Source organism: Myxine glutinosa, chromosome 2, assembly GCF_964187855.1.
Source record: "Myxine glutinosa chromosome 2, kmMyxGlut1.1, whole genome shotgun sequence".
NCBI classification, from domain to species: domain Eukaryota; kingdom Metazoa; phylum Chordata; class Myxini; order Myxiniformes; family Myxinidae; genus Myxine; species Myxine glutinosa.
In genome coordinates, this window is record NC_136262.1 from 8,144,723 (window position 1) to 8,171,484 (window position 26,762).

The window sequence follows — 26,762 nt, forward strand, 5'->3', positions numbered from 1 at the left end:
CAAGGATCAATTTATTTGCTTCGAAATGTCAAATGTGGTTTTTGTTTCTTTTAAAGGTCACATTAACAAAATCTAGAATAATTTCAACATAATTCCAATGAACTTTTGGTTCTAAATCATCTTGAAAAGTAAGTTCACCCCCACAAAAAAAATATTCCATATTAAATGCCAAGTCTGTATATAAAAACACGTATACAGGGGAATGGGTAAGAGCGCCATGGATTGTGGGAGATGGATCGCAGGCCGCCGATTACCCACCACTGCTGTTGGCAATGCTTTATCAAACTAAGGAACCATGAAGCACGTGCAACAGAGATAAGCTGCAACCAGAAATTTATTCTCATCTCATCAACATGTACAACGGGTATAGAGAACCAAGTTTAGGGAAGAGATACAAGGAAGCCAAGGGCTGAGACGTTTCCAAGATGTTGGAGGAAGAGGGTTGTGAGACCCGTACCTGGGATATGTTTAACCACCTAACTGCCAGTGCTTTGATGGTCACAGAGAGGTAAGAAATTACAGGCCGTGAACAGCCAAATAACAGCGCAGTCAGAAGGGCAATTGTGGACAAAGGGACTCATGCATCGATTGTGCTGGGATGAGGGGCAACGGTGAATGATGCAAGATTTCAGGCAAAGTGGTTACATGGTGAAGGGTACAAGGCTAGACCTTGTCCAGCCCAAGTTCCTCCGGCGTCGAGATTCCCAGCTCCTGCATTGTCGGCTGCAGTTCCTGGATGATGTATGGGTAGATATCCTTGTGACCTCCGGCTTTATTCTGCAGTGTGGCAAAACCACAACAAAATTGCTTACGTCATATCAACGATGTTTGGGATAGTGCACCAGCAGTGAAAATATCGGCAATTTTACAATCGTATCACTGTGTATATGTGCGTGTGCGCGTGCCAGACACCATAACTGTAATGGGTATGAGGAAGGAAGTGCCACACCAGCTATGGCTGCATGCATCCTGACCTACAGGAATTTAATGATTTCAACAGGATCTCGACTTGACGTCTTGCAGGGTTTGCCGAGTTCACTCCGGGGAGGAGTTTCTGCTGCACCCTTAGAAGGGCCAACAAGCCTGAAACCCGTGTCTGTTCCCTCTTTGGGGTGGACTGGTCTATAAAATCGATAATTACATTTTCTTCATAATACTGCAATACAATTCTACTGGGAAGTAGGGGGCTGCAGCTCTGCTAAGCTCATGCCTAATAGTAATAGGTGTAGCCTATGCAACTGCTTAGTCAGCAGAGCCTTAAAAATGGTTACGTGTCGATCTCAAGGATAATGCACAGGTAACCCGGATGATGTCGCAGCAGAAACGATAAAAGGGCAAACAAAGTGCTCTGGTGTTGCTATTCGGGTGAAACCAACAAATGACAGGAGACAGAAGGATAATGTTATCAGCAATATACTGTGTAATAAATAATCCATAATATGTCTACCATAAGTACAATGCTATAAATAAACTATAGCAGCAAATGACTTGCCAAGGAATCCCAAATGAAACGAGAAAATCTGAAAATGCACAGCCCATCCTGCTTTGTCATCAGACATCTTATTATTATTTTTATTTCTTCATTCAGGTTTAGACCCTGGTGTTGGGCTCGCGGCTAGGGTGCCGGCTTAGGATCCAAGGATCCTGGGTTCGAATCCCGGTCGATCGCTGAATTAACGCCAGGGGGGTTGACTTAGCCTGTCATCCTTCCGAGGTCGGCTAATTGAGTACCAGTTCACTGGTAATTCCCTGTTTGTCGTTAAAGGCGGCAAAAAGGGTTGGCGTCAGGAAGGGCATCCGGCCGTAAAACATTGCTTCAAATAGGGGACCGAAAAACAACAAAAACCACGGTTCCCGAAAAAGGCCAACCCCCGCTTTGCGGGGAAAAATGGCCTCTAAAGGTGGTTTTTTATTCAGGTTTAGACCTGATGGAAAATAGCTTTTGAAAAATACAAAAAGTGTGACGATTTTAGGCGACCTTAACCTTTTGACCTCAAAAGCCATAGGATTCAGCGATCCAATATGCAAACCCTACTGAAATTTCAAATCAGATGGAAATTAACGATTTTGTGACCTTTGACCTTTGCAGAACACAGGTTACACTAAATTGGCTAATATTCGTTCACTGGCGTATTGATATGACTGACATTGCTATTATATGCAACCTTGACCTTTCGATTAAAAAAAATAAAATAGAACACCATCAGCTAGCTTTTGATTGGTTAAACAATTTGGTGACGCAAAACACAAATTCTTTAAATTTCAGGTCAATTGGATGGAAATTGATGATTTTATGTTGTTGACCTTTATACCAAATTATTAATTTGGCTTCTCCATATTCTCATAATGAAGCTAGCTTTGTTGAACATTTGATGGCAAAAGCTCAAATGGGTAAAAAAAATAAAAAGTACAGACAGACACACAGACGCACTCTTTGGAGAAGAACCTCACTAAGATTTTAAAAACAATCCCCAGGAATATTACCACAAACGAACAACAACTGGAAGTGGTCCAAGGTTCAGTGACAAGTCCACGTGCGCACGCATAAAAAACACAAAAAAACACACACACACACACACACACACACACACACACACACACACACACACACACACACACACACACACACACACACACACACACACACACCTTTTATTCAGATATCCAAAGGAAGACATTGTCCAGGGAAAGAAAAATCATGGTTAAAAAAAAAACAAGTCAGAAAGTCTAACAGCAGCGTAGCTGGGCTTGGTTGATACTTCATTGAAGAGGATAGTATGGCCTGGGTGGAGATACCAGTTCACAAATAATGCAAGTATTAAATTATTTTGAAGTACTGTACTCAGTCTCTAAGCTCTTTGTCACCATAGAAGTGAAGAGATTGCATTGAGACACCGATTTATTCTATATGTTTCGAGTCAGCAATGAATTAACCATTCACCGCTTCAATCCAGTAACTTTGCAGTCATGACAAAGCGATTGCAGTGTTACAATGATATTTAATAAATATTATTATTAACATTATTACGAACACGATACTACTGTATTAAGAAAGAAACTTAAGCCTGGACTAATTTGACAAGTCCGACGATATGTTCGGCCTGAACGGCATATAAATCAAAATGGCAGTGTGTGGCGTCAGCCATCGTACACCGTAATGACATCACATGACCCGTCATGTGACCATATCCTCATCTATGATTGGTGTACATTTGTGAGGGACATACATACATACGGACAGACAAACACTGTTCTAGACGGCTATGCCATATGGGTTATGCCGTAAAAAACAAAAAAGGCGGATTGTTCCAGCGATAACCTGGCGCTAGTTTTACGCTATTGGGGGTTGTTGGTGATGTTTTAGCAGTCAATTCCGTCCCTCCAAACCCATATGCAAAAATCCAAAGAAATTTTGCCGTTTTATTTGGTTTCAAAAAAATAGTTTGTCGAAAAATCGATTAAAACCAATCCTAACTGAGCCGGGCCGGGTTTTGTGGCCAACCCGGTACAACATCACGAATATATTGAATTTTTTAATCAACAAAATCCATTAATGGGAAATGTCATTTATCATTCTGGATAAAAGAGTCCTGACCCCAACAATTCCAGATTAAAAAAAAAACTAGTACTCCCGCACACTACGGGAGGGGCAGGAAGCGTCATTCCTCTTTGGGGTACAGTATACAGATGGCAGTCAATCTATGGTCGGGTCTCAAGAACATTGGGTGCGTGTTCATTTACAAAGTTTCTTATCACCGAGTGGTTTAAGCATTCGAGTGGAGAGATCACCAAGTGGTTTAAGCATTCGAGCAAGCACTCCATTCAAAACCATTAAGGAACGGCTGGCTTGGCAAGCGCTAGATAGCTGCTTGGTAAATGTTGCACAACCCGGAATTCCTCCCTTTCAGTTTCGTAAGTAAAACTTACCTCACGGATGTCGGGATTCCTCCAAATTTCTTTATTTAATGATCTAAAAGAGCATTAGTGACTGTTTAAAAAGCAAATCATATGTATTTATGGTTTATAATATTTTTACTTCTGGTAGAGGCCATTGCTCCCATGGAAACGCCATGATAAGCTATTTATAAACACCGACTCGACGTTTGTTCAAGGAGGAAAAACCCCTTGGGGAGGTGGGATATTATTGGAATTAATATTGTTTTGTAATAAAATTAATATATGCTATTATCGTTAGTTTTGTTATGAGAAGCGGCCTTGGAAAAACGCCACGATGAAGCTAATTTAATATGGATATACACCTCAACACGCAACCCCATTGACGGAAATGGCAGGAAAAACCCGCTCGGGGGAGAAAACCCCCTTGGGGAGAGGGGCAAATGAATGCGCGACAACCTTCATTATGTCACCCTCCGTCATCCTGTAAAGTTTGGTTGAGATTGAATAAATAACAACAGAATGTATTGGCGTCAAAACTTCATCAGACAGACAGACACAAATGGCGTGTTTTAGTATGACGATTAAGAAATGAACCATCTTGGTGCCGACAATTCCAGATAAAAGGGTTCTATTGTATACAATTGTCTCGACACTGAGATTCCTTTTGCCTTTTCATTGATGAGGCCGAAGCTGATAACGCTATTACAAACGTGAGCAAAAAAGGTATGCAGTGCAGTTGTGTACTTATCAGCAAAAAAGGTATGCTGTGCAGTTGTGTACTTATCAAGTAAATATACCCTCCATCATGTGGCCAAGCGGATGATGGAAAAACAATCGATGTTTCACAATTAATGCATGTTACAGCACATTATACTGTGGTGAAGCATTCTGCAGTAATCGAATAAATCTTATTATAATAGAGTGGTTCGGTAGAGGCTGCGCATTCAGGCTTTGCTGTCTGCATCATCGCTGTGTCTGATCTCCTTTATGCGGCACGATTGTACATCTCGTCCCACAAACGAACAGACAGACACCAAATTAGTATTTTAGTGATAACACGATCGATTATTCCTTGACCTTGTGGTTGTCACACTCAACCGTAACGCTTTTAAGAGGGTCTGCATTTGCCGAAGTTGATTGACGTTTTCTGGGAACGCGTTGTGGTCAGACCAACCTTGTGGACCTTCCTAACCCGGCCGTCGACGCCTAACACACCTCTGCTGGCGTCCATGTGCTGAAGCTTTTGGGGCTCGGCCCCCACCATTAGAACACGTCTTGCAGAGTTCTGCGGTGTGGTAGTGGTGGCACGCGCGACCCCAAGGAGGTTGCTGCAGGAATGTCAGCGACGCGTTCGGCCAACCCACACGGTCTGTGTCAGATCAGCCTCGACCAAGTCTGGGATGATTTGCAGTCCGGCATTGAACAAGTGTATACTCACCAAAGCATGGCCAAGTGGCGCTACATGGAGCTTTACACGTATCCTTGTGCAGCCGCCATTTTGTTTCCCATCTCAGTTTGATTTCCACGCTCAGCGCGGCCATACTAGTGCCCATCACTTGCATTTCGCCGCTCATTCTTTCTCTCAACTCCATTTGTGATTTGAACGGGACCACAAAGAGCTCCATATCGAGCAGTGCTGATGCGCAACCTTGTGGTACGAGTTCCATGGATGCTGAATTTTCCTTGTTTTGGTTCTTCTTATGCTAACCTTGTGAAATCACCAGCATCGAAGTCCTTTCCAAGGGTGTGGTGCTGACCGGGCCGCCGTCGTGTGGCGCTGACCGGGCCGCCGTCGTGTGGCGCTGACCGGGCCGCCGTCGTGTGGCGCTGACCGGGCCGCCGTGGTGTGGCGCTGACCGGGCCGCCGTGGTGTGGCGCTGACCGGGCCGCCGTGGTGTGGCGCTGACCGGGCCGCCGTGGTGTGGCGCTGACCGGGCCGCCGTGGTGTGGCGCTGACCGGGCCGCCGTGGTGTGGCGCTGACAGGGCCGCCGTGGTGTGGCGCTGACCGGGCCGCCGTGGTGTGGCGCTGACCGGGCCGCCGTGGTGTGGCGCTGACCGGGCCGCCGTGGTGTGGCGCTGACCGGGCCGCCGTGGTGTGGCGCTGACCGGGCCGCCGTGGTGTGGCGCTGACCGGGCCGCCGTGGTGTGGCGCTGACCGGGCCGCCGTGGTGTGGCGCTGACCGGGCCGCCGTGGTGTGGCGCTGACCGGGCCGCCGTGGTGTGGCGCTGACCGGGCCGCCGTGGTGTGGCGCTGACCGGGCCGCCGTGGTGTGGCGCTGACCGGGCCGCCGTGGTGTGGCGCTGACCGGGCCGCCGTGGTGTGGCGCTGACCGGGCCGCCGTGGTGTGGCGCTGACCTGGCCGCCGTGGTGTGGCGCTGACCGGGCCGCCGTGGTGTGGCGCTGACCGGGCCGCCGTGGTGGGGCGCTGACCGGGCCGCCGTGGTGTGGCGCTGACCGGGCCGCCGTGGTGTGGCGCTGAACGGGCCAACGTGGTGTGGTGCCGACGGGGCCCCTGCAGCCGTGATTGGAAAGCTCTTGGTGAACGTCATCTCGGGATATGCTCCGCAGGTTGGTCGGAGCGATGAAGAGAAGGACAAGTTCTGGTGTGCGATAGAGAAGCTGATGGAAAACGTGAAAGATGAGGAAGTTGTTGTGGTAGGAGGAGACCTAAATGGACATGTGGGAAGGAGTATGGATGGTTTTGAGGGAGTTCATGGGGGTTACGGATATGGTGTGATAAATGGAGAAGGTGAAAGAATTTTGGAGTTTGCTGATGGAACTGATTTGTTGATTTGTAATACTCAGTTCCAGAAAGAGGATAATAGGCTTGTTACATACACGTCAGGTGGGTCGACGACAACCGTTGACTACCTGATGGTGCGTAGGCGAGATAGGGGGCACCTCCGGGACACAAAGGTGATCCCGGGGGAGGAGGCTGTTTCACAGCACCATTTGGTTGTCTGCGACATAAGGGTGAAAGGTGCGAGGAGAGCTCGGCGGGTGAAGTACCAACCGAGAATGAAGGTGTGGAGGTTGAAAGAGGTGACAGTAAGGGAGGCATTAAAAGAGAGGCTGAGTCGGGTAGAGGATGATGTGGTTGAGCTTGAAAGTATTTAGATGTCAATGAAAGCTAGTCTGTTGGGAGCCGTTGGTGAGGTATGTGGATGGACAAAAGGACCACTGAGGCACTCGGAAACATGGTGGTGGGATGATGAAGTTGGAAAGAGGATTGACGAGAAGAGGAAGAAGTTCAAGGAGTGGCAGAAGGCGAAGGGTATGGGTGCAGAAACAGCAGAGCATGAAAGTTATAAGGCAGCCAAGAAGGCTGCAAAGAAAGAGGTAGCAAAGGCGCAGGAGGCATGTAGGAAAATGTTCGGAGAATGCTTGGATTCGGAAGAGGGTCAGAGAGCAGTATTCAGGATTGCAAAGCAGATAGCGAAAGAGAGGTGTGATGTGATGGGGGTGAGTTGCTTGAAGGATGAAGTGGGACAAATCGTTGTGGACCCAGATGGAATTAAAGGAAGATGGAAAAGATATATGGAAATGCTTTTGAATACAGAGAATGAATGGGATGGCAACATAGAGAGTAACCCAGTTTTAGGACCGGCAGAGAAGATAACTGAGAAGGAAGTTGAGGAAGCGATAAAAGCAATGAAGAGTAGAAAAGCGGGAGGGCCGACGGGAGTTGTGGGAGACATGTTGAAGGCAGCAGGAAGTTGGGGTGTGAAGGGTATGACAGAGATCTGTAATCTAGCGGTGAAAGAAGGCCGCATTCCAGTGGCTTGGGAACTGAGTAACCGCGTCCCTCTATACAAGGGAAAAGCTGACCCTCTTGAATGTGGCTCATACCGAGCGATAACGTTATTGGAGCATGGAATGAAGGTATTGGAAAGGGTGTTGGAGAGGAGGATAAGGAAGAAAGTGAAGATCGACGAAATGCAGTTTGGAATTATGCCAGGAAGAGGAACGACAGACGTGCTTTTTATTGTGAGGCAGTTGCAGGAGAAGTACATGGAGAAGAGGAAGAAGTTGTTTCCTGGGTTTGTTGATCTGGAGAAAGCATTCGATAGGGTTCCACGCAAAGTATTGACATGGGCAATGAGGAAGTTAGGAGTGGAGGAATGGTTGATCAGAGTAGTGATGGCAATGGACAAAAGAGCGCGCACAGCTGTAAGGACGAAGGATGGGAACAGTGGTGAGTTTGAGGTGAAGGTGGGAGTGTATCAGGGGTCGGTACTAAGTCCACTACTATTTGTAGCTGTGATGGAGGTGCTACCTCAGAACGTAAAGGAGGGTTTACCGTGGGAGTTGTTGTATGCAGATGATCTGGTGTTGATTGCGGAAAGTATGGATGGATTGAAGGAAAACATGAACAAGTGGAAGGAATGTATGGAGACAAAAGGTCTGAAGGTGAATATCGGAAAGACGAAGGTGATGGCAAGTGGTAAAGCATGTGGTGAGGTGGACATAACTGGGAAGTGGCCCTGTGCTGTGTGCAGGAAGGGTGTCGGAGTGAACTCCATTCAATGTAGAATGTGCGCTGAGTGGGGTTTTTTTTTTTGTTTGTTTTTTTGTATACAAGATCGAGGCTCGTGAAAGAGCGAACATTAATCACACAAAAAGACAAACAGACACACAAAACAAATAACATCGGGAGCGGTAGACAAGATGGGGAGAGAGGGGGAAGGACACAAACACAACATTTGAGAGCAGGGACCGAGAGACATGGAGAGAACTGTGGGAGGGAGAGGACTTTGGGGGGAGGCATGGGAAGGGGGGGGGGGGGGGTGGGAGAGGTATAAAACATATGGACACTGCCAAGACTTCCAGGAAAGAAGTTGGAATTTCAAACAAGGTGGATCTGGGGTGAATTAGTGGGGGTAGAAAAGATCAAGGTTTTGGATGGGGGAAGATAAGAGATGGTGGTGAACAGCTGTTTTGAAGACCTGGAGGGAGGAGTGTGATTGAAGTGAGTGTGGGAGTTTGTTCCAGAGGCGGGAGAAAAGAGGAATGAAAGAGTGAAGGTGAGCAGAGAGCCGAGATTTCGGCAGTTTAACCATCAGAGGGTGGCTGGCAGATCTTGTGCGACCTGTAGGAATATTTGGGGGACAGAGCACAGAGAGAGCTGGGGGAGCAAGGCCGGAGAGGAGTCGGTAGAAGACAGAAAGACCACCTACCTGCCTGCGGTGAGTGAGTGAAAGGCCCTCAGAGATAGCTTCATCGCGGGAGATTCCAATGATTCTGAAAGCTTTGGATTCAACAGCGTGAAGCCGAGCCAGGTGTGAGGCAGGAGCACCAGCCCATAGGGGAGAACAGTATTCCATTGAGCTGCGGATGAAAGCCTTGTATGTGGTGAGGAGCTCAGGTGTGCCTAGGAAGGACTTCGCACGACGGAGGATGCCCAGTCGGCGACTGGCTTTGGAGGCCAGCTTGGAAATGTGGTTTTCCCAAGAAAGATCATGGCAGATGGTGAGACCCAAAAGCTTGAGCGACAGAACTTCTTGGAGAGGATTGTTGAGAAAGTAGATGGGAGGGTTGTCCAGTCGATATTTTCGGAGAGACATAGTAAGAGTGTGAGATTTGTCAGGATTGAAAGACATGTTCCACATGTTTGACCAGTCTGTGATTTTGTCCAGGTCTTCAGAGAGTGAGGAGGCTGCAGACTGCCGATCTGAGGGAAGAGGAATGGAGCGGCAGAGAGTGGAGTCATCAGCAAAGAGATAGAGGATTTTCCAGAGAGTCGGAGAGATCATTGATAAAGACCAGAAAAAGCACAGGGCCCAGCACACTGCCTTGGGGAACTCCAGCCTGAACGGGAAGGGGAGATGAGAGAAATCCATTCAGGGCCACACGTTGACTACGACCAGAGAGGAAGTCCGCAAGCCATGCATGGAGATTTCCATGGATACCATAGGAGGAGAGTTTGGTGAGCAGAGCTGGGTGCCAGACCGTATCGAAGGCACGTGATATGTCAAGGGAGACAGCTCTGATTTCCTGTTTGGCATTGAGGACCTCCATCCATTGTTGAGACAGCAGAAGCAGCATGTCCAGAGTAGAGTGACCTGGTCTGAAACCAAATTGATGATCAGAGATCAAGCCATTGGAGAAGAGGAAAGATTTCATATCCGAAGCAATGATGGATTCCATGACTTTGCTGATAATTGGGAGCAGGCTGATTGGTCTGTAGTTGCAAGGATCTGTTTTTGCACCTTTTTTGTGTAAAGCGGTAATGTTTGCTGATTTCCAGGATGCTGGCAGATGACCTTGAGCAAAGGATAGGGTGAAAAGAACAGAGAGAGGGTGAGATAGAGCGGCAGAGCAGGATTTTAGGACCCGTGGGCTGATGCCGTCTGGTCCAGTTGCAGAATCAGAGTCGAGGTTTGACAAAAACTCCTCCACCTTGTCAGGAGAGAAGGTCACAGAGTCCAGGAGCAGTTTGGTTCGACTGGGAAAGGTGGGAACAGAGAGAGATGGGTTTGGGACTAAGGATTTTGAGGCAAACACAGAGTTGAGGCATTCGGCTTTGTCACGTGCGATGTCAACTGTGTGGCCATTTGAGGTAAGGGAGGGGATGGAGGGGGAACAAACACCAGAAACGGATTTGACCAGACGCCACCAGGATTTGGAGGAAGGAGACAGGTTTGAGAGTTCATTCTTGAGTGAGGAGAGATAGTGCTTCCTGGCACTCCTGAGGGTAGACACACACTTGTTCCGAGCTTGGTGGAAGGAACTGAGATTTCCTTCAGTTGGATTAGCCTTCCAAGAGGCAAAGGCAAGTTGTTTCAGGGCAACTGCCTCACCACAAGATTCAGTGTACCATGGACGGGAGGAAGGGTAAGACAACTGAAGGCGAGATGGGATCAATCTGTGCATGAGAGAGATCAGTTTGCTTTGGAAGAATTCCCAGGAAGAATTGATGTCAGAGGCAGTGGAGATGGGAGACCAATCCAGACGATTGATGGCTGCTTGAAGACCGTCCCAGTCGGCCTGAGTGAAATGCCAGACTCGTCGACGCTGAGGAGGCTCTCTGAGAATGGCCAGAGAGATGTCCACTTTGACAAGCACATGATCAGAAGAACCGATTGGAGCAGAAGAAGAGCAGCAGACATTAGCAGGGAAGTTAGTCATAACCAAGTCTGGAAGAGAAGATACTCCATTGGCTGAGATCCGGGTCGGGAAATTGACAGATTGTGTCAATCCCAGTGAGTCACAGAAGTCCTTTGCTGAGGTGCCATGACTGGTGAGATAGGAACCCACACCCAACCAGGTGGCATGATGACAATTGAAGTCACCACATATGAGGAAGAGAGTTGGGATGAGTGGATAGAAGTTGGTCCATGTTGTCAGACAGTGAAATGTAGATGGAGTCATCACTGTTTGGGGGACGGTACAGAACACATATGAACAAAAGGTGGGAGCGGAGAGGAAGCCGTAGCCAGAGGTACTCCTGGGGGTGAGGAGGAGAGAGGGCAGTGCAAGGAGAGTGAGGAAGAGAGTTTTTGATAAAGATAGCCACCCCACCACCAGGCCGAGGCTCAGGTCTATCATACCGGAGGAGGGAGTAACCAGGAAGAGATATTAAGGAATCAGAGACATCTTGAAGGAGGAAAGTCTCTGTTAAGCAGATCAAGTCTGGATTGTCAGAAGCAACCTGTATGGAGAGATCAGTCAGGTTTGAGCGAAGGCCCCGGATGTTTGAGGTCCATACCGTTAATGAAGAGAGAGGGGGAGCATCGGGTACAGGACAGGGGAGGGGAGGAGTAGGGTAAGATGAAGGATAAGAGGGGGAGGTAGGGAGAGCAGTTGTTAGTGTGTCAGCGATTGCAGAAGAGTTCCAAGAAAGGGAAGGATGAGGAGGATGAAAGGTTTGAAGGTGAAGGGATGAGGCACAGAGAGGGGTTGTTTGAGGGGGGGCAGAGGAAAGAAGAAGGTTGGGGGGGGGTGGAGGTATGAGATAGAAGGGAGACGAAGTGGGGAGGAGGCAGCTTTGAGGAGGAGGGGGGAGGAGGGAGAATTGGAGAGGAATGGTATGGGGGGAGATTTGAATGGGAGGGGTTGGGGGGGAGTTTTGAAGGGGAGGAGTGAGGGGGGAGTTTAGGAGGGGAAGGGCAAGGGGGGAGTTCAGGAGTGGAAGGGCAAGGGGGGAGTTCAGGAGTGGAGGGGTAGGGGGGGAGTTTAAGAGTGGCGGGGCAAGGGGGGAGTTTAAGAGTGGCGGGGCAAGGGGGGAGTTTAGGAGTGTAGGTGCAAGGGGAGGGATTTGGATGGGAGGGGCAAGAGGGGAGTTTAGAAAGTGGATGATTAATGAAAGACGAACATTGAAAACAAATTGGGTTTGTTGTGATTTTCAAGTTAGCAATCCGGTTCAGAATGATGGAGGAGGGATGGAATGAATGTGAATTTAGACCATGTAGTGAGGGAGACGTATAAGATATTGAATTTCTTTTTTTTGAGGTGGAATGAGTTGGAGAGGAAATTGAGAAAAGCCTTTTAAATAGGAAGAAAAACAGCGTGTTGTAAAATACCACTGAGTAAAACACTGAAGGGGAAAGGTTATACATATTTAAATAATATTTAAACAGAACCGTGAACAATCTTATGTGCACAAAAATACCAACGGGGGGAGAGCCGAGAGGGACCACCACGAGTCACGTGAAGGGCAAACGGTGGATGGCAAGGAGTTAATGGGGGCGGGGCGAACAGCACACATGGACAGAAAATACAGGATGAGTCAACAGTACACGTGGAGAAAGGAAAATAAATGTTTTTTTTTTTTTTGTTTTTTTTTTGGTTTTTGGGGGTGGGGGGGGGGGGGGAGGTGGGGATTTAGAACGTTAGACAGAGTATTATGTTCGGGGTAGAAGGGAAAAAAACTAAGAGCCAAGCAAAACACGATTAAGATAACAAACACCGACGGGGGTACAACTACAAGGCCGCACACGAGGAGCAGAACACGATTAAATAATTACAAGTTACAGGAAATTCAAACCAAAAGTAACTATAATCAAAACAATAACGCATGGACGATAAAATAACGAGTTGAAATTTGACAATCTATCTGGGGAAATGGGGGAGAAACACGTGGTCGAAGAACGAACGAACGAACGAATCAAAATTGGGTTCATCAAAAATGTAGTGGTCCGAGAGGGTCATGAACCAGTGTGGCAGCTACATTCAAATGTAAGGTGTGCACAGAGGGAGCTGCAGATGGAGGAAATGTTGAGTTGGATCTTGGAGACGGCGTGAAGCTGGAAGGTGTGAAAACATTTTGCTATCTCGGAGACATGCTGAATGGAGAAGGTCGATCAGACTCGGCAACGGTTGCAAGAGTGAGATGTGCATGGAAGAAATTTCGGGAACTGAGTGGCGTGCTGACGAGGAGGGGAGTGTCGTTGAAGCTGAAGGGAAAGGTGTATGCTGCATGTGTGAGAAGTGTTATGATTTATGGGAGCGAGACCTCATGGGTAATGAACGTAGAGCAGCAACGAAGGCTGGAAAGGGTGGAAATGCGAATGGTTCGATGGATGTGCGGAGTATCGTTGAGAGGAAGACAAATGATGAATTGTGAAAAATGATGGGAATAGAGCCTGTGATTGATGCTGTGAAGAGAACAGGTTGAGATGGTTTGGTCATGTGTCGAGGAAGGGTGAAAGTGACTGGTTGAAAAGAGTGATGGAAATGAATGTAGAAGGAAGTAGAGGACGGGGAAGACCGAGAAAGACTTGGCTAAAGATGGTGGAAGAAGAAATGCGGGCAAGGGGGTTAACAAGGAGATGCAGAAAATAGGGCAAGATGGAGAAGATTGTCATGGGGACCGCAAGGCTAATCCCCGCTCTAGCAGGGAAAATGGCCTGAAAATGCATGTTGTTGTTGTTGTTGTTGTATAATAGAGCAAACGTATATGGTTATGTCGCTATGTTTATATGTGAAGAAAACGTCTTCTTCTTCTTCAAAAAAAATTACCACCCTCTTAATTACGTTTAGACTGCTGAAACCCCTCAGACCTTTGACGACCCTTTAATTCCCCCAAGACCCTTCAGACCACCAAAACCCCTGAAGACCCAAATCACCCCTGAAGACCCAAAAGACCCGGAAGACCCAGAAGACCCCAAAGACCCTTAAAGACCAAGAAGAACCAAAAGACCCCGAAGACCCAAAAGACCCTGAAGACCCAAAAGCCTCTGAAGACAAAGACCCAAAAGACCCTGAAGACACAAAACACCTCAAAGACCCAAAACACCCTTAAAGGCCCAGAGGATCCAAAAGACCCTGGAGACCCAAAACACCATGAAGACCCAAAAGACACCGAAATGGTCAAAGACGCCTACCCCTCTGAAACAACATGTGGTGAGGCGCGCCAAGTCACGCTAGTATATACAAAGGGAAAGCACGTGTGTCCTTTACAGAATGAATATTGTTGCGGTTCTGAAAGTGCACATATTTGATTAATAAAGTTTAAAGGTTCTGCCCCCATAGTTAGTCCACATGCAACACATAGGTCACCTTAGAACGTTAGTTATTTCTTAGTATATGTGAGATAAGGCCATTTCCAATAGTGATACCTGCGTTGTGTAAAATAAATGAATAAGAGTAGGCCCCATCCATTTTGCAGCCTCCCTCCAATAGACTCCATTGCGCACCATCCAGTCTGCGTCCCATGCCCCATTGCGCCCATCCAGTCTGCACCCCATTGCCCCTCGCATTAGGATGCTCAAACAAGCCCAAATGCCACGAGGTAAGGCCTGGAATGGGAGCAGAGCGCGAGGTCAGGGGTGTGGCCACGTCAAGCAGACATCAAGGGCGGAGCCGGTAAGACCCCAACAACCAACCAGGGCTCAGTGGGCATGGCTTAAGGAGAGTGGTGAGAACGTGTCTGGCACATTCGAGAGGGTTCGCTGGGCGGCGCTATATAACCGAGAGGACTCGCGTGATAAGGACTGTGCGGAGAGGACTCGCGTGATAAGGACTGTGCGGAGAGGACTCGCGCGATAAGGACTGTGCGGAGGAGGACTCGCGCGATAAGGACTGTGCGGAGGAGGACTCGCGCGATAAGGACTGTGCGGAGGAGGACTCGCGCGATAAGGACTGTGCGGAGGAGGACTCGCGCGATAAGGACTGTGCGGAGGAGGACTCGCGCGATAAGGACTGTGCGGAGGAGGACTCGCGCGATAAGGACTGTGCGGAGGAGGACTCGCGCGATAAGGACTGTGCGGAGGAGGACTCGCGCGATAAGGACTGTGCGGAGGAGGACTCGCGCGATAAGGACTGTGCGGAGGAGGACTCGCGCGATAAGGACTGTGCGGAGGAGGACTCGCGCGATAAGGACTGTGCGGAGGAGGACTCGCGCGATAAGGACTGTGCGGAGGAGGACTCGCGCGATAAGGACTGTGCGGAGGAGGACTCGCGCGATAAGGACTGTGCGGAGGAGGACTCGCGCGATAAGGACTGTGCGGAGGAGGACTCGCGCGATAAGGACTGTGCGGAGGAGGACTCGCGCGATAAGGACTGTGCGGAGGAGGACTCGCGCGATAAGGACTGTGCGGAGGAGGACTCGCGCGATAAGGACTGTGCGGAGGAGGACTCGCGCGATAAGGACTGTGCGGAGGAGGACTCGCGCGATAAGGACTGTGCGGAGGAGGACTCGCGCGATAAGGACTGTGCGGAGGAGGACTCGCGCGATAAGGACTGTGCGGAGGAGGACTCGCGCGATAAGGACTGTGCGGAGGAGGACTCGCGCGATAAGGACTGTGCGGAGGAGGACTCGCGCGATAAGGACTGTGCGGAGGAGGACTCGCGCGATAAGGACTGTGCGGAGGAGGACTCGCGCGATAAGGACTGTGCGGAGGAGGACTCGCGCGATAAGGACTGTGCGGAGGAGGACTCGCGCGATAAGGACTGTGCGGAGGAGGACTCGCGCGATAAGGACTGTGCGGAGGAGGACTCGCGCGATAAGGACTGTGCGGAGGAGGACTCGCGCGATAAGGACTGTGCGGAGGAGGACTCGCGCGATAAGGACTGTGCGGAGGAGGACTCGCGCGATAAGGACTGTGCGGAGGAGGACTCGCGCGATAAGGACTGTGCGGAGGAGGACTCGCGCGATAAGGACTGTGCGGAGGAGGACTCGCGCGATAAGGACTGTGCGGAGGAGGACTCGCGCGATAAGGACTGTGCGGAGGAGGACTCGCGCGATAAGGACTGTGCGGAGGAGGACTCGCGCGATAAGGACTGTGCGGAGGAGGACTCGCGCGATAAGGACTGTGCGGAGGAGGACTCGCGCGATAAGGACTGTGCGGAGGAGGACTCGCGCGATAAGGACTGTGCGGAGGAGGACTCGCGCGATAAGGACTGTGCGGAGGAGGACTCGCGCGATAAGGACTGTGCGGAGGAGGACTCGCGCGATAAGGACTGTGCGGAGGAGGACTCGCGCGATAAGGACTGTGCGGAGGAGGACTCGCGCGATAAGGACTGTGCGGAGGAGGACTCGCGCGATAAGGACTGTGCGGAGGAGGACTCGCGCGATAAGGACTGTGCGGAGGAGGACTCGCGCGATAAGGACTGTGCGGAGGAGGACTCGCGCGATAAGGACTGTGCGGAGGAGGACTCGCGCGATAAGGACTGTGCGGAGGAGGACTCGCGCGATAAGGACTGTGCGGAGGAGGACTCGCGCGATAAGGACTGTGCGGAGGAGGACTCGCGCGATAAGGACTGTGCGGAGGAGGACTCGCGCGATAAGGACTGTGCGGAGGAGGACTCGCGCGATAAGGACTGTGCGGAGGAGGACTCGCGCGATAAGGACTGTGCGGAGGAGGACTCGCGCGATAAGGACTGTGCGGAGGAGGACTCGCGCGATAAGGACTGTGCGGAGGAGGACTCGCGCGATAAGGACTGTGCGGAGGAGGACTCGCGCGATAAGGACTGTGCGGAGGAGGACTCGCGCGATAAGGACTGTGCGGAGGAGGACTCGCGCGATAAGGACTGTGCGGAGGAGGACTCGCGCGATAAGGACTGTGCGGAGGAGGACTCGCGCGATAAGGACTGTGCGGAGGAGGACTCGCGCGATAAGGACTGTGCGGAGGAGGACTCGCGCGATAAGGACTGTGCGGAGGAGGACTCGCGCGATAAGGACTGTGCGGAGGAGGACTCGCGCGATAAGGACTGTGCGGAGGAGGACTCGCGCGATAAGGACTGTGCGGAGGAGGACTCGCGCGATAAGGACTGTGCGGAGGAGGACTCGCGCGATAAGGACTGTGCGGAGGAGGACTCGCGCGATAAGGACTGTGCGGAGGAGGACTCGCGCGATAAGGACTGTGCGGAGGAGGACTCGCGCGATAAGGACTGTGCGGAGGAGGACTCGCGCGATAAGGACTGTGCGGAGGAGGACTCGCGCGATAAGGACTGTGCGGAGGAGGACTCGCGCGATAAGGACTGTGCGGAGGAGGACTCGCGCGATAAGGACTGTGCGGAGGAGGACTCGCGCGATAAGGACTGTGCGGAGGAGGACTCGCGCGATAAGGACTGTGCGGAGGAGGACTCGCGCGATAAGGACTGTGCGGAGGAGGACTCGCGCGATAAGGACTGTGCGGAGGAGGACTCGCGCGATGAGGACTGTGCGGAGGAGGACTCGCGCGATGAGGACTGTGCGGAGGAGGACTCGCGCGATGAGGACTGTGCGGAGGAGGACTCGCGCGATGAGGACTGTGCGGAGGAGGACTCGCGCGATGAGGACTGTGCGGAGGAGGACTCGCGCGATGAGGACTGTGCGGAGGAGGACTCGCGCGATGAGGACTGTGCGGAGGAGGACTCGCGCGATGAGGACTGTGCGGAGGAGGACTCGCGCGATGAGGACTGTGCGGAGGACTGTGCGGAGGACTGTGCGGAGGACTGTGCGGAGGACTGTGCGGAGGAGGACTCGCGCGATGAGGACTGTGCGGAGGAGGACTCGCGCGATGAGGACTGTGCGGAGGAGGACTCGCGCGATGAGGACTGTGCGGAGGAGGACTCGCGCGATGAGGACTGTGCGGAGGAGGACTCGCGCGATGAGGACTGTGCGGAGGAGGACTCGCGCGATGAGGACTGTGCGGAGGAGGACTCGCGCGATGAGGACTGTGCGGAGGAGGACTCGCGCGATGAGGACTGTGCGGAGGAGAACTCGCGCGATGAGGACTGTGCGGAGGAGGACTCGCGCGATGAGGACTGTGCGGAGGAGGACTCGCGCGATGAGGACTGTGCGGAGGAGGACTCGCGCGATGAGGACTGTGCGGAGGAGGACTCGCGCGATGAGGACTGTGCGGAGGAGGACTCGCGCGATGAGGACTGTGCGGAGGAGGACTCGCGCGATGAGGACTGTGCGGAGGAGGACTCGCGCGATGAGGACTGTGCGGAGGAGGACTCGCGCGATGAGGACTGTGCGGAGGAGGACTCGCGCGATGAGGACTGTGCGGAGGAGGACTCGCGCGATGAGGACTGTGCGGAGGAGGACTCGCGCGATGAGGACTGTGCGGAGGAGGACTCGCGCGATGAGGACTGTGCGGAGGAGGACTCGCGCGATGAGGACTGTGCGGAGGAGGACTCGCGCGATGAGGACTGTGCGGAGGAGGACTCGCGCGATGAGGACTGTGCGGAGGGAGGACTGTGCGGAGGAGGACTCGCGCGATGAGGACTGTGCGGAGGAGGACTCGCGCGATGAGGACTGTGCGGAGGAGGACTCGCGCGATGAGGACTGTGCGGAGGAGGACTCGCGCGATGAGGACTGTGCGGAGGAGGACTCGCGCGATGAGGACTGTGCGGAGGAGGACTCGCGCGATGAGGACTGTGCGGAGGAGGACTCGCGCGATGAGGACTGTGCGGAGGAGGACTCGCGCGATGAGGACTGTGCGGAGGAGGACTCGCGCGATGAGGACTGTGCGGAGGAGGACTCGCGCGATGAGGACTGTGCGGAGGAGGACTCGCGCGATGAGGACTGTGGAGGAGGACTCGCGCGATGAGGACTGTGCGGAGGAGGACTCGCGCGATGAGGACTGTGCGGAGGAGGACTCGCGCGATGAGGACTGTGCGGAGGAGGACTCGCGCGATGAGGACTGTGCGGAGGAGGACTCGCGCGATGAGGACTGTGCGGAGGAGGACTCGCGCGATGAGGACTGTGCGGAGGAGGACTCGCGCGATGAGGACTGTGCGGAGGAGGACTCGCGCGATGAGGACTGTGCGGAGGAGGACTCGCGCGATGAGGACTGTGCGGAGGAGGACTCGCGCGATGAGGACTGTGCGGAGGAGGACTCGCGCTGATGAGGACTGTGCGGAGGAGGACTCGCGTGATGAGGACTGTGCGGAGGAGGACTCGCGTGATGAGGACTGTGCGGAGGAGGACTCGCGTGATGAGGACTGTGCGGAGGAGGACTCGCGTGATGAGGAACTGTGCGGAGGAGGACTCGCGTGATGAGGACTGTGCGGAGGAGGACTCGCGTGATGAGGACTGTGCGGAGGAGGACTCGCGTGATGAGGACTGTGCGGAGGAGGACTCGCGTGATGAGGACTGTGCGGAGGAGGACTCGCGTGATGAGGACTGTGCGGAGGAGGACTCGCGTGATGAGGACTGTGCGGAGGAGGACTCGCGTGATGAGGACTGTGCGGAGGAGGACTCGCGTGATGAGGACTGTGCGGAGGAGGACTCGCGTGATGAGGACTGTGCGGAGGAGGACTCGCGTGATGAGGACTGTGCGGAGGACGACTCGCGTGATGAGGACTGTGCGGAGGACGACTCGCGTGATGAGGACTGTGCGGAGGAGGACTCGCGTGATGAGGACTGTGCGGAGGAGGACTCGCGTGATGAGGACTGTGCGGAGGAGGACTCGCGTGATGAGGACTGTGCGGAGGAGGACTCGCGTGATGAGGACTGTGCGGAGGAGGACTCGCGTGATGAGGACTGTGCGGAGGAGGACTCGCGTGATGAGGACTGTGCGGAGGAGGACTCGCGTGATGAGGACTGTGCGGAGGAGGACTCGCGTGATAAGGACTGTGCGGAGGAGGACTCGCGTGATAAGGACTGTGCGGAGGAGGACTCGCGTGATAAGGACTGTGCGGAGGAGGACTCGCGTGATAAGGACTGTGCGGAGGAGGACTCGCGTGATAAGGACTGTGCGGAGGAGGACTCGCGTGATAAGGACTGTGCGGAGGAGGACTCGCGTGATAAGGACTGTGCGGAGGAGGACTCGCGTGATAAGGACTGTGCGGAGGAGGACTCGCGTGATAAGGACTGTGCGGAGGAGGACTCGCGTGATAAGGACTGTGCGGAGGAGGACTCGCGTGATAAGGACTGTGCTGAGGAGGACTCGCGTGATAAGGACTGTGCGGAGGAGGACTCGCGTGATAAGGACTGTGCGGAGGAGGACTCGCGTGATAAGGACTGTGCGGAGGGAGGACTCGCGTGATAAGGACTGTGCGGAGAGGACTCGCGTGATAAGGACTGTGCGGAGGAGGACTCGCGTGATAAGGACTGTGCGGAGGAGGACTCGCGTGATAAGGACTGTGCGGAGAGGACTCGCGTGATAAGGACTGTGCGGAGAGGTCCCGCGTGATAAGGACTGTGCGGAGAGGACTCGCGTGATAAGGACTGTGCGGAGAGGACTCGCGTGATAAGGACTGTGCGGAGAGGGACTCGCGTGATAAGGACTGTGCGGAGAGGACTCGCGTGATAAGGACTGTGCGGAGAGGACTCGCGTGATAAGGACTGTGCGGAGAGGACTCGCGTGATAAGGACTGTGCGGAGAGGACTCGCGTGATAAGGACTGTGCGGAGAGGACTCGCGTGATAAGGACTGTGCGGAGAGGACTCGCGTGATAAGGACTGTGCGGAGAGGACTCGCGTGATAAGGACTGTGCGGAGAGGACTCGTGTGATAAGGACTGTGCGGAGAGGACTCGCGTGATAAGGACTGTGCGGAGAGGACTCGCGTGATAAGGACTGTGCGGAGAGGACTCGCGTGATAAGGACTGTGCGGAGAGGACTCGGGTGATAAGGACTGTGCGGAGAGGACTCGCGTGATAAGGACTGTGCGGAGAAGACTCACGTGATAAGGACTGTGGAGAGGACTCGCATGATAAGGACTGTGCGGAGAGGACTGTGCGGAGTGTGTGTATGTTTCTGGGATGGACTGATGAGCGAGGGGCTTTGCAAGAAGATTAATGCGGTTTATGAGCACTTGAGGATATTCGCGCATTACAAAGGACTGGGGAGTATATGCGCTTTACAAAGGACTTGCACGATTGCGCGTTGATCAAGAGGACCGTCACGTTTGGCATTGATTGCAAGAACTCGTTGGGGGGGGGGGGGGGGGGGGGGTTTGGCTTTGAGCTTGCTGTGACCGCCAGTATAACCGCCCAGCCGGTTCATTTATTACGTACGCAGCTTAGCCGTGGAATAACCGCCCAGCCTAGCTCACCTTCCCCATATAATTGGTCCGATCTGCGCCAATGACACGCGGAGAGCTTGCCTGCCGTCTACCAGCTTCACCGTGGTACAAGTTGGGGACCGGAGCGAGCTGTGGACACCATCGTTGGACCCTCGACCCGACCATCTACAACCCCCGTGTGAGTCTGAGTCTGAGTGCGAACGGGCCCGTGTCCAGGGATAAGTTAAGACTGTTATTAAGGCTGCCCTGTGTATCTGCTTCTTCTTCTTCTTCTTCTTCACTGTACATTGCTTCTTCTTCTTCATTGTGCAAAGTGTAATAAATTGCTTGTTCTTCCTGTTTCCTTTTAATTCGACCGTCTTAGTGATTTCTCCATTGGGTAAACGTGGCACGATTCACAACCGCTCAGATCGGGTTTAGTACCTGTTAACGGCCCGAATCACGGCTCGCTATCGCTCGGCCTGTCCACTAAAACCGTGGTTCGGGTGGGGTTATTTCCTTGCTTCCTGGGAGGCGCTGGTAATTAGGTAATAGGACTAATTCGACCTACCACACTATTCAGCGCTGACCGGAAGGAACGTGATAGCCCCGGATCACGTCGGCTAGATAAAAGACAAGGGGATTAATCCCCCCTTGGTAAGGGGAAGGCCGACGTTTGAGATCCGCAACAATATTTAACAGCAGAAAAAAATATATGATTCCAAACCAATGACGGCCTTTTAATTGCTTTTGTTCTGAGGGATCCTTTCAACATCGAGAGAGATGGATGAGGATTTCATGATTAATCAAATGGACAAAAAGGAACGGCTAGGCCTCAAAGATATAATTCCACTCCCCTCCCCCTTCACGGCCACAACTCTATCCCAATCACCACCTTACTTTCACTGCCTCCAAAAGACGAACTGTGCTGGCCAGGTCGTTCAGTCGACGACATGCCTTGAAGGCAGCAGACAATATCTTTGGCTCTGGCACGAGGTCAAAATCATACAGAGTGTTCAAACCTAAGGAAAACAACGAGGAAATCGATTTACATTTTTGTTTGGGTGAGACGTTACAAATGGTATCACCGGTCATGCAGGGAAAGCAAATGGAAGGAGGGGGGGGGGGGCGGGGAAGGGAAGTCGAGGTTGTGTGTAGGGTGTGTGTATGTTTCTGTGTTAGTGTGTGTACGTTTCTGTGTTGGTGTGTGTATGTTTCTGTGTTGGTGTGTGTATGTTTCTGGGTTGGTGTGTGTATGTTTCTGGGTTGGTGTGTGTATGTTTCTGGGTTGGTGTGTGTATGTTTCTGGGTTGGTGTGTGTATGTTTCTGTGTTGGTGTGTGTATGTTTCTGGGTTGGTGTGTGTATGTTTCTGGGTTGGTGTGTGTATGTTTCTGGGTTGGTGTGTGTATGTTTCTGGGTTGGTGTGTGTATGTTTCTGTGTTGGTGTGTGTATGTTTCTGGGTTGGTGTGTGTATGTTTGTGTGTTGGTGTGTGTATGTTTCTGTGTTGGTGTGTATATGTTTCTGTGTTGGTGTGTGTATGTTTCTGTGTTGGTGTGTGTATGTTTCTGGGTTGGTGTGTGTATGTTTCTGGGTTGGTGTGTGTATGTTTCTGGGTTGGTGTGTGTATGTTTATGGGTTGGTGTGTGTATGTTTCTGTGTTGGTGTGTGTATGTTTCTGGGTTGGTGTGTGTATGTTTCTGTGTTGGTGTGTGTATGTTTCTGTGTTGGTGTGTGTATGTTTCTGTGTTGGTGTGTGTATGTTTCTGTGTTGGTGTGTGTATGTTTCTGTGTTGGTGTGTGTATGTTTCTGTGTTGGTGTGTGTATGTTTCTGTGTTGGTGTGTGTATGTTTCTGTGTTGGTGTGTGTACGTTTCTGTGTTGGTGTGTGTATGTTTGTGTTGGCGTGTGTATGTAAGCTGTTCTTGCCCATTATGCCCACACGTGGGTGGGCCTCAAGAGATGGAACGGAGATTACCGGTTCTCAAAGTATCCATCTCTGCAATTGTGTGTGCGTGTACACACGTGCACACATACTTACGTGTGTGCGTACACGTATGGTGTGTGCATGCATGTGTTCACACAAAATATGTGCAATATGTCATGCACAAGACATGTACACAACATACCACTGTACAACATGCCACACATGTGTGCACACAAAAATAATGCGTGCATACAACACCACACAATGGCCACGCAAAATAAACCATGCCAATGCAAAAGCAAAACCAAAGCCAAACATGTGTATAAACCATAATAATGCAAACCACAATCCATGTACGTGTGTATGTGTAAGTGAGTGTGCATCACCATCACAGGCCTTCATCTCTCTCAGCCACCATCCCCGCCACCCCCCCCCCCCCCCGCCCTCTTCTCCCACCCCCCCACCCCCTCCCACTTGGGTCTGCCAAATCTCAGGCAAGGTGAGCATGTGTGTCAGTTCAAATGAAACTTCCAGGTTTTGTAGACCAACAGGGTCCCACCCAGGTAAGCCAACAGCATCCCACCCAGGTAGACTACCTTTCCGCAAATCCCATGCAGTGATGTCAGCGTTGTCGAAATACATCACCCAGTGAGCATCGAACTCTTCATCGGTTTCTTGAGATTTATGGAGTCCACGGCTTAACAAGGAAGGTAAAGCCACAACTACGAGGTAAAAAGAGGAGAGTGCATTCATGGAGTCTCATCCGACAAATTACTCCTGTTATTCATGTCCATGCAGGACGTCACATTACATACATGCAGAACGTCACATTACATACATGCAGGACGTCACATTACATAAATGGGCGCCACATTACATACGCGCAGGGCGTCACATTACATACGCGCAGGGCGTCACATTACATACGCGCAGGGTGTCACATTACATACGCGCAGGGCGTCACATTACATACGCGCAGGGCGTCACATTACATACGCGCAGGGCGTCACATTACATACGCGCAGGGCGTCACATTACATACGCGCAGGGCGTCACATTACATACGCGCAGGGCGTCACATTACATACGCGCAGGGCGTCACATTACATACGCGCAAGTCGTCACATTACATACGCGCAGGGCGTCACATTACATACGCGCAGGGCGTCACATTACATACGCGCAGGGCGTCACATTACATACGCGCAGGGCGTCACATTACATACGCGCAGGGCGTCACATTACATACGCGCAGGGCGTCACATTACATACGCGCAGGTCGTCACATTACATACGCGCAGGCCGTCACATTACATACGCGCAGGCCGTCACATTACATACGCGCAGGCCGTCACATTACATACGTGCAGGCCGTCACATTACATACGCGCAGGCCGTCACATTACATACGTGCAGGCCGTCACATTACATACGTGCAGGCCGTCACATTACATACGTGCAGGCCGTCACATTACATACGTGCAGGCCGTCACATTACATACGTGCAGGCAGTCACATTACATACGTGCAGGCAGTCACATTACATACGTGCAGGCAGTCACATTACATACGTGCAGGCAGTCACATTACATACGTGCAGGCAGTCACATTACATACGTGCAGGCAGTCACATTACATACGTGCAGGCAGTCACATTACATACGTGCAGGCAGTCACATTACATACGTGCAGGCGGTCACATTGCATACATGCAGGAGGTCACATTACATTCATGCAGGACGACACATTACATACATGCATGACACATTACAATTACATACATGCAGGCCGACACATTACAATTACATACATACAGGCAGTCATATTACATACGTGCAGGCAGTCACATTGCATACATGCAGGACGTCACATTACATGCATGACGTCACATTACATACATGCAGGACGTCACATTACATACATGCAGGACGACACATTACATACATGCATGACGACACATTACAATTACATACATGCAGGCCGACACATTACAATTACATACATGCAGGCAGTGATATTACATACACCGATTAAACATTAATATCAGAACTGCCGGTATTATTATTAATGTTCATGTAGTCAAGGAATGTCGCCTCAAGTAGACTTTGACAATCAGTGAACACAAAGCCGAGAATGGAACACAGACATGACAAGAACCATCATCATTATACGGAAGTATAATAATAATATAATACAAGGTAATCCTTTCTATGGACTCGACGTATTATAAACCACAAGAGACGAGTCAACGATCACACAAACACGTCATAAACCAACTCAGACGGCCGGGTTGTCCTTGTCCCTCGACCCACATCGACATCCGCCCGCATGTCATGTCCCACTCACGTCCCTCTCTACCTGCGCTTCGCTGTTCTACCGCCCTCCGTCCGAACTGTGAGGTGACTCGATTCGCCAAAAGACGGAACATGACGTCCTGTACCTGTCGTGCAAACTATGCAATGACAATCGCTATAACCCGCCCGACTCCGGAATCGCGCCTGAGGTCACACTCCTCCTGAGGAAAGGACAATATGGCAGGTCAAAACGACTTCCGTTTCCTCCTTAAATAATCCCTTATACCTTCTGATCGCCGAGTTTATTTACGGTTATTATGTGCACTACCTGTTGTATTATGGAATTCAGCTCAAATGGCGTTTTGAAGTTTAAATTAAAATTGTCAATCCCCAAACGAAGTACGCCGAGCTAAATAAATCGGTGATATACACCTCAAAAGAAACGCTGCTCGTGAAGAACTTTCATTAAAATTAATAAATCTGAGATGTTTAAATATAAATAATCAAATAGTAACACGATCCAGGGAGAATATTATATTGTTGTTGTTGCTGCTTTGATGTTCATTCAGTTTTCCTGTGACGGTGATTGATGCCGATCGGTGAACTGTGAGTCAGGTTGGTCTCAATTAATAAGGTGCTTCGGATTTAATGATATAAAAATAGGGGCAATACACCTGGGGTTCACCTGGTAGAATAAAAAGTATACTGCACCTACTAAAGGTATTTTAAACCAATTTCAATGGTTTCTAGAAGACAGGACATCTTGTGGAATCAGACTAACAAAACCATAAAACTTTAAACAAAGAAACAAAAAAAATACCTATTTTGGGGGGCAAACCCCCTCCTCCAACCCCATATACCTCCTCAGACCCCAATTTTTCTCATGCCTTGAACAAACATTGGTACATCATGGGTGATTAAGGTTGTGGTGAAGTTTCATCAAAATTGTGAGTGTAGTTTCAGGGAAGAAAGCAAATACCTATTTTAGGGGGTCAAACCTGGAGGAAGACGAATTGATTCTATTTTGGTGAATATCCCACTAATCCACCAAGTTTCATCGGAATCCCTCCACAACTTTTTGAAGTATCGTTCTATATACCGTTTTTGGCCCTCTCTCTTAATAGTGAAGAATCACTTTAAAATTCTCGTATCCAGATCCGGTTCTTCAGTAAAATCAAATAATTTAGCCCTCGCCACACACCCTACCTGCCCACCAAGTTTCGTCCGAATCTGTCCATGACTTCTTGAGATATCCTCTTCAC

The 26,762-nt window shown here is 51.1% G+C and overlaps 2 protein-coding genes across 3 annotated transcripts in view; both read right to left on the reverse strand.

Annotated features, from left to right (window-relative positions):
• SUB1 (SUB1 regulator of transcription) overlaps positions 1 to 26,762 on the reverse strand; it is a 991,845-nt gene that overhangs the window by 226,896 nt on the left and 738,187 nt on the right. The window lies entirely within an intron of this gene.
• Positions 317 to 25,778, reverse strand: COX5A (cytochrome c oxidase subunit 5A). Of its 2 annotated transcripts, none has more exons than XM_068108792.2 (4): positions 25,553 to 25,778; positions 23,803 to 23,928; positions 22,179 to 22,300; positions 317 to 777 (listed from the first exon to the last, which is right to left on the reverse strand). In XM_068108792.2, the coding sequence occupies exons 1-4, from the start codon at positions 25,632 to 25,634 to the stop codon at positions 664 to 666; spliced, it is 444 nt and encodes a 147-aa protein (XP_067964893.1). In that variant the 5' UTR covers positions 25,635 to 25,778; the 3' UTR covers positions 317 to 663. The 2 variants fall into 2 exon arrangements, with proteins under 2 accessions (XP_067964893.1, XP_067964894.1); XM_068108793.2 differs by having other exon boundaries at positions 25,565 to 25,767.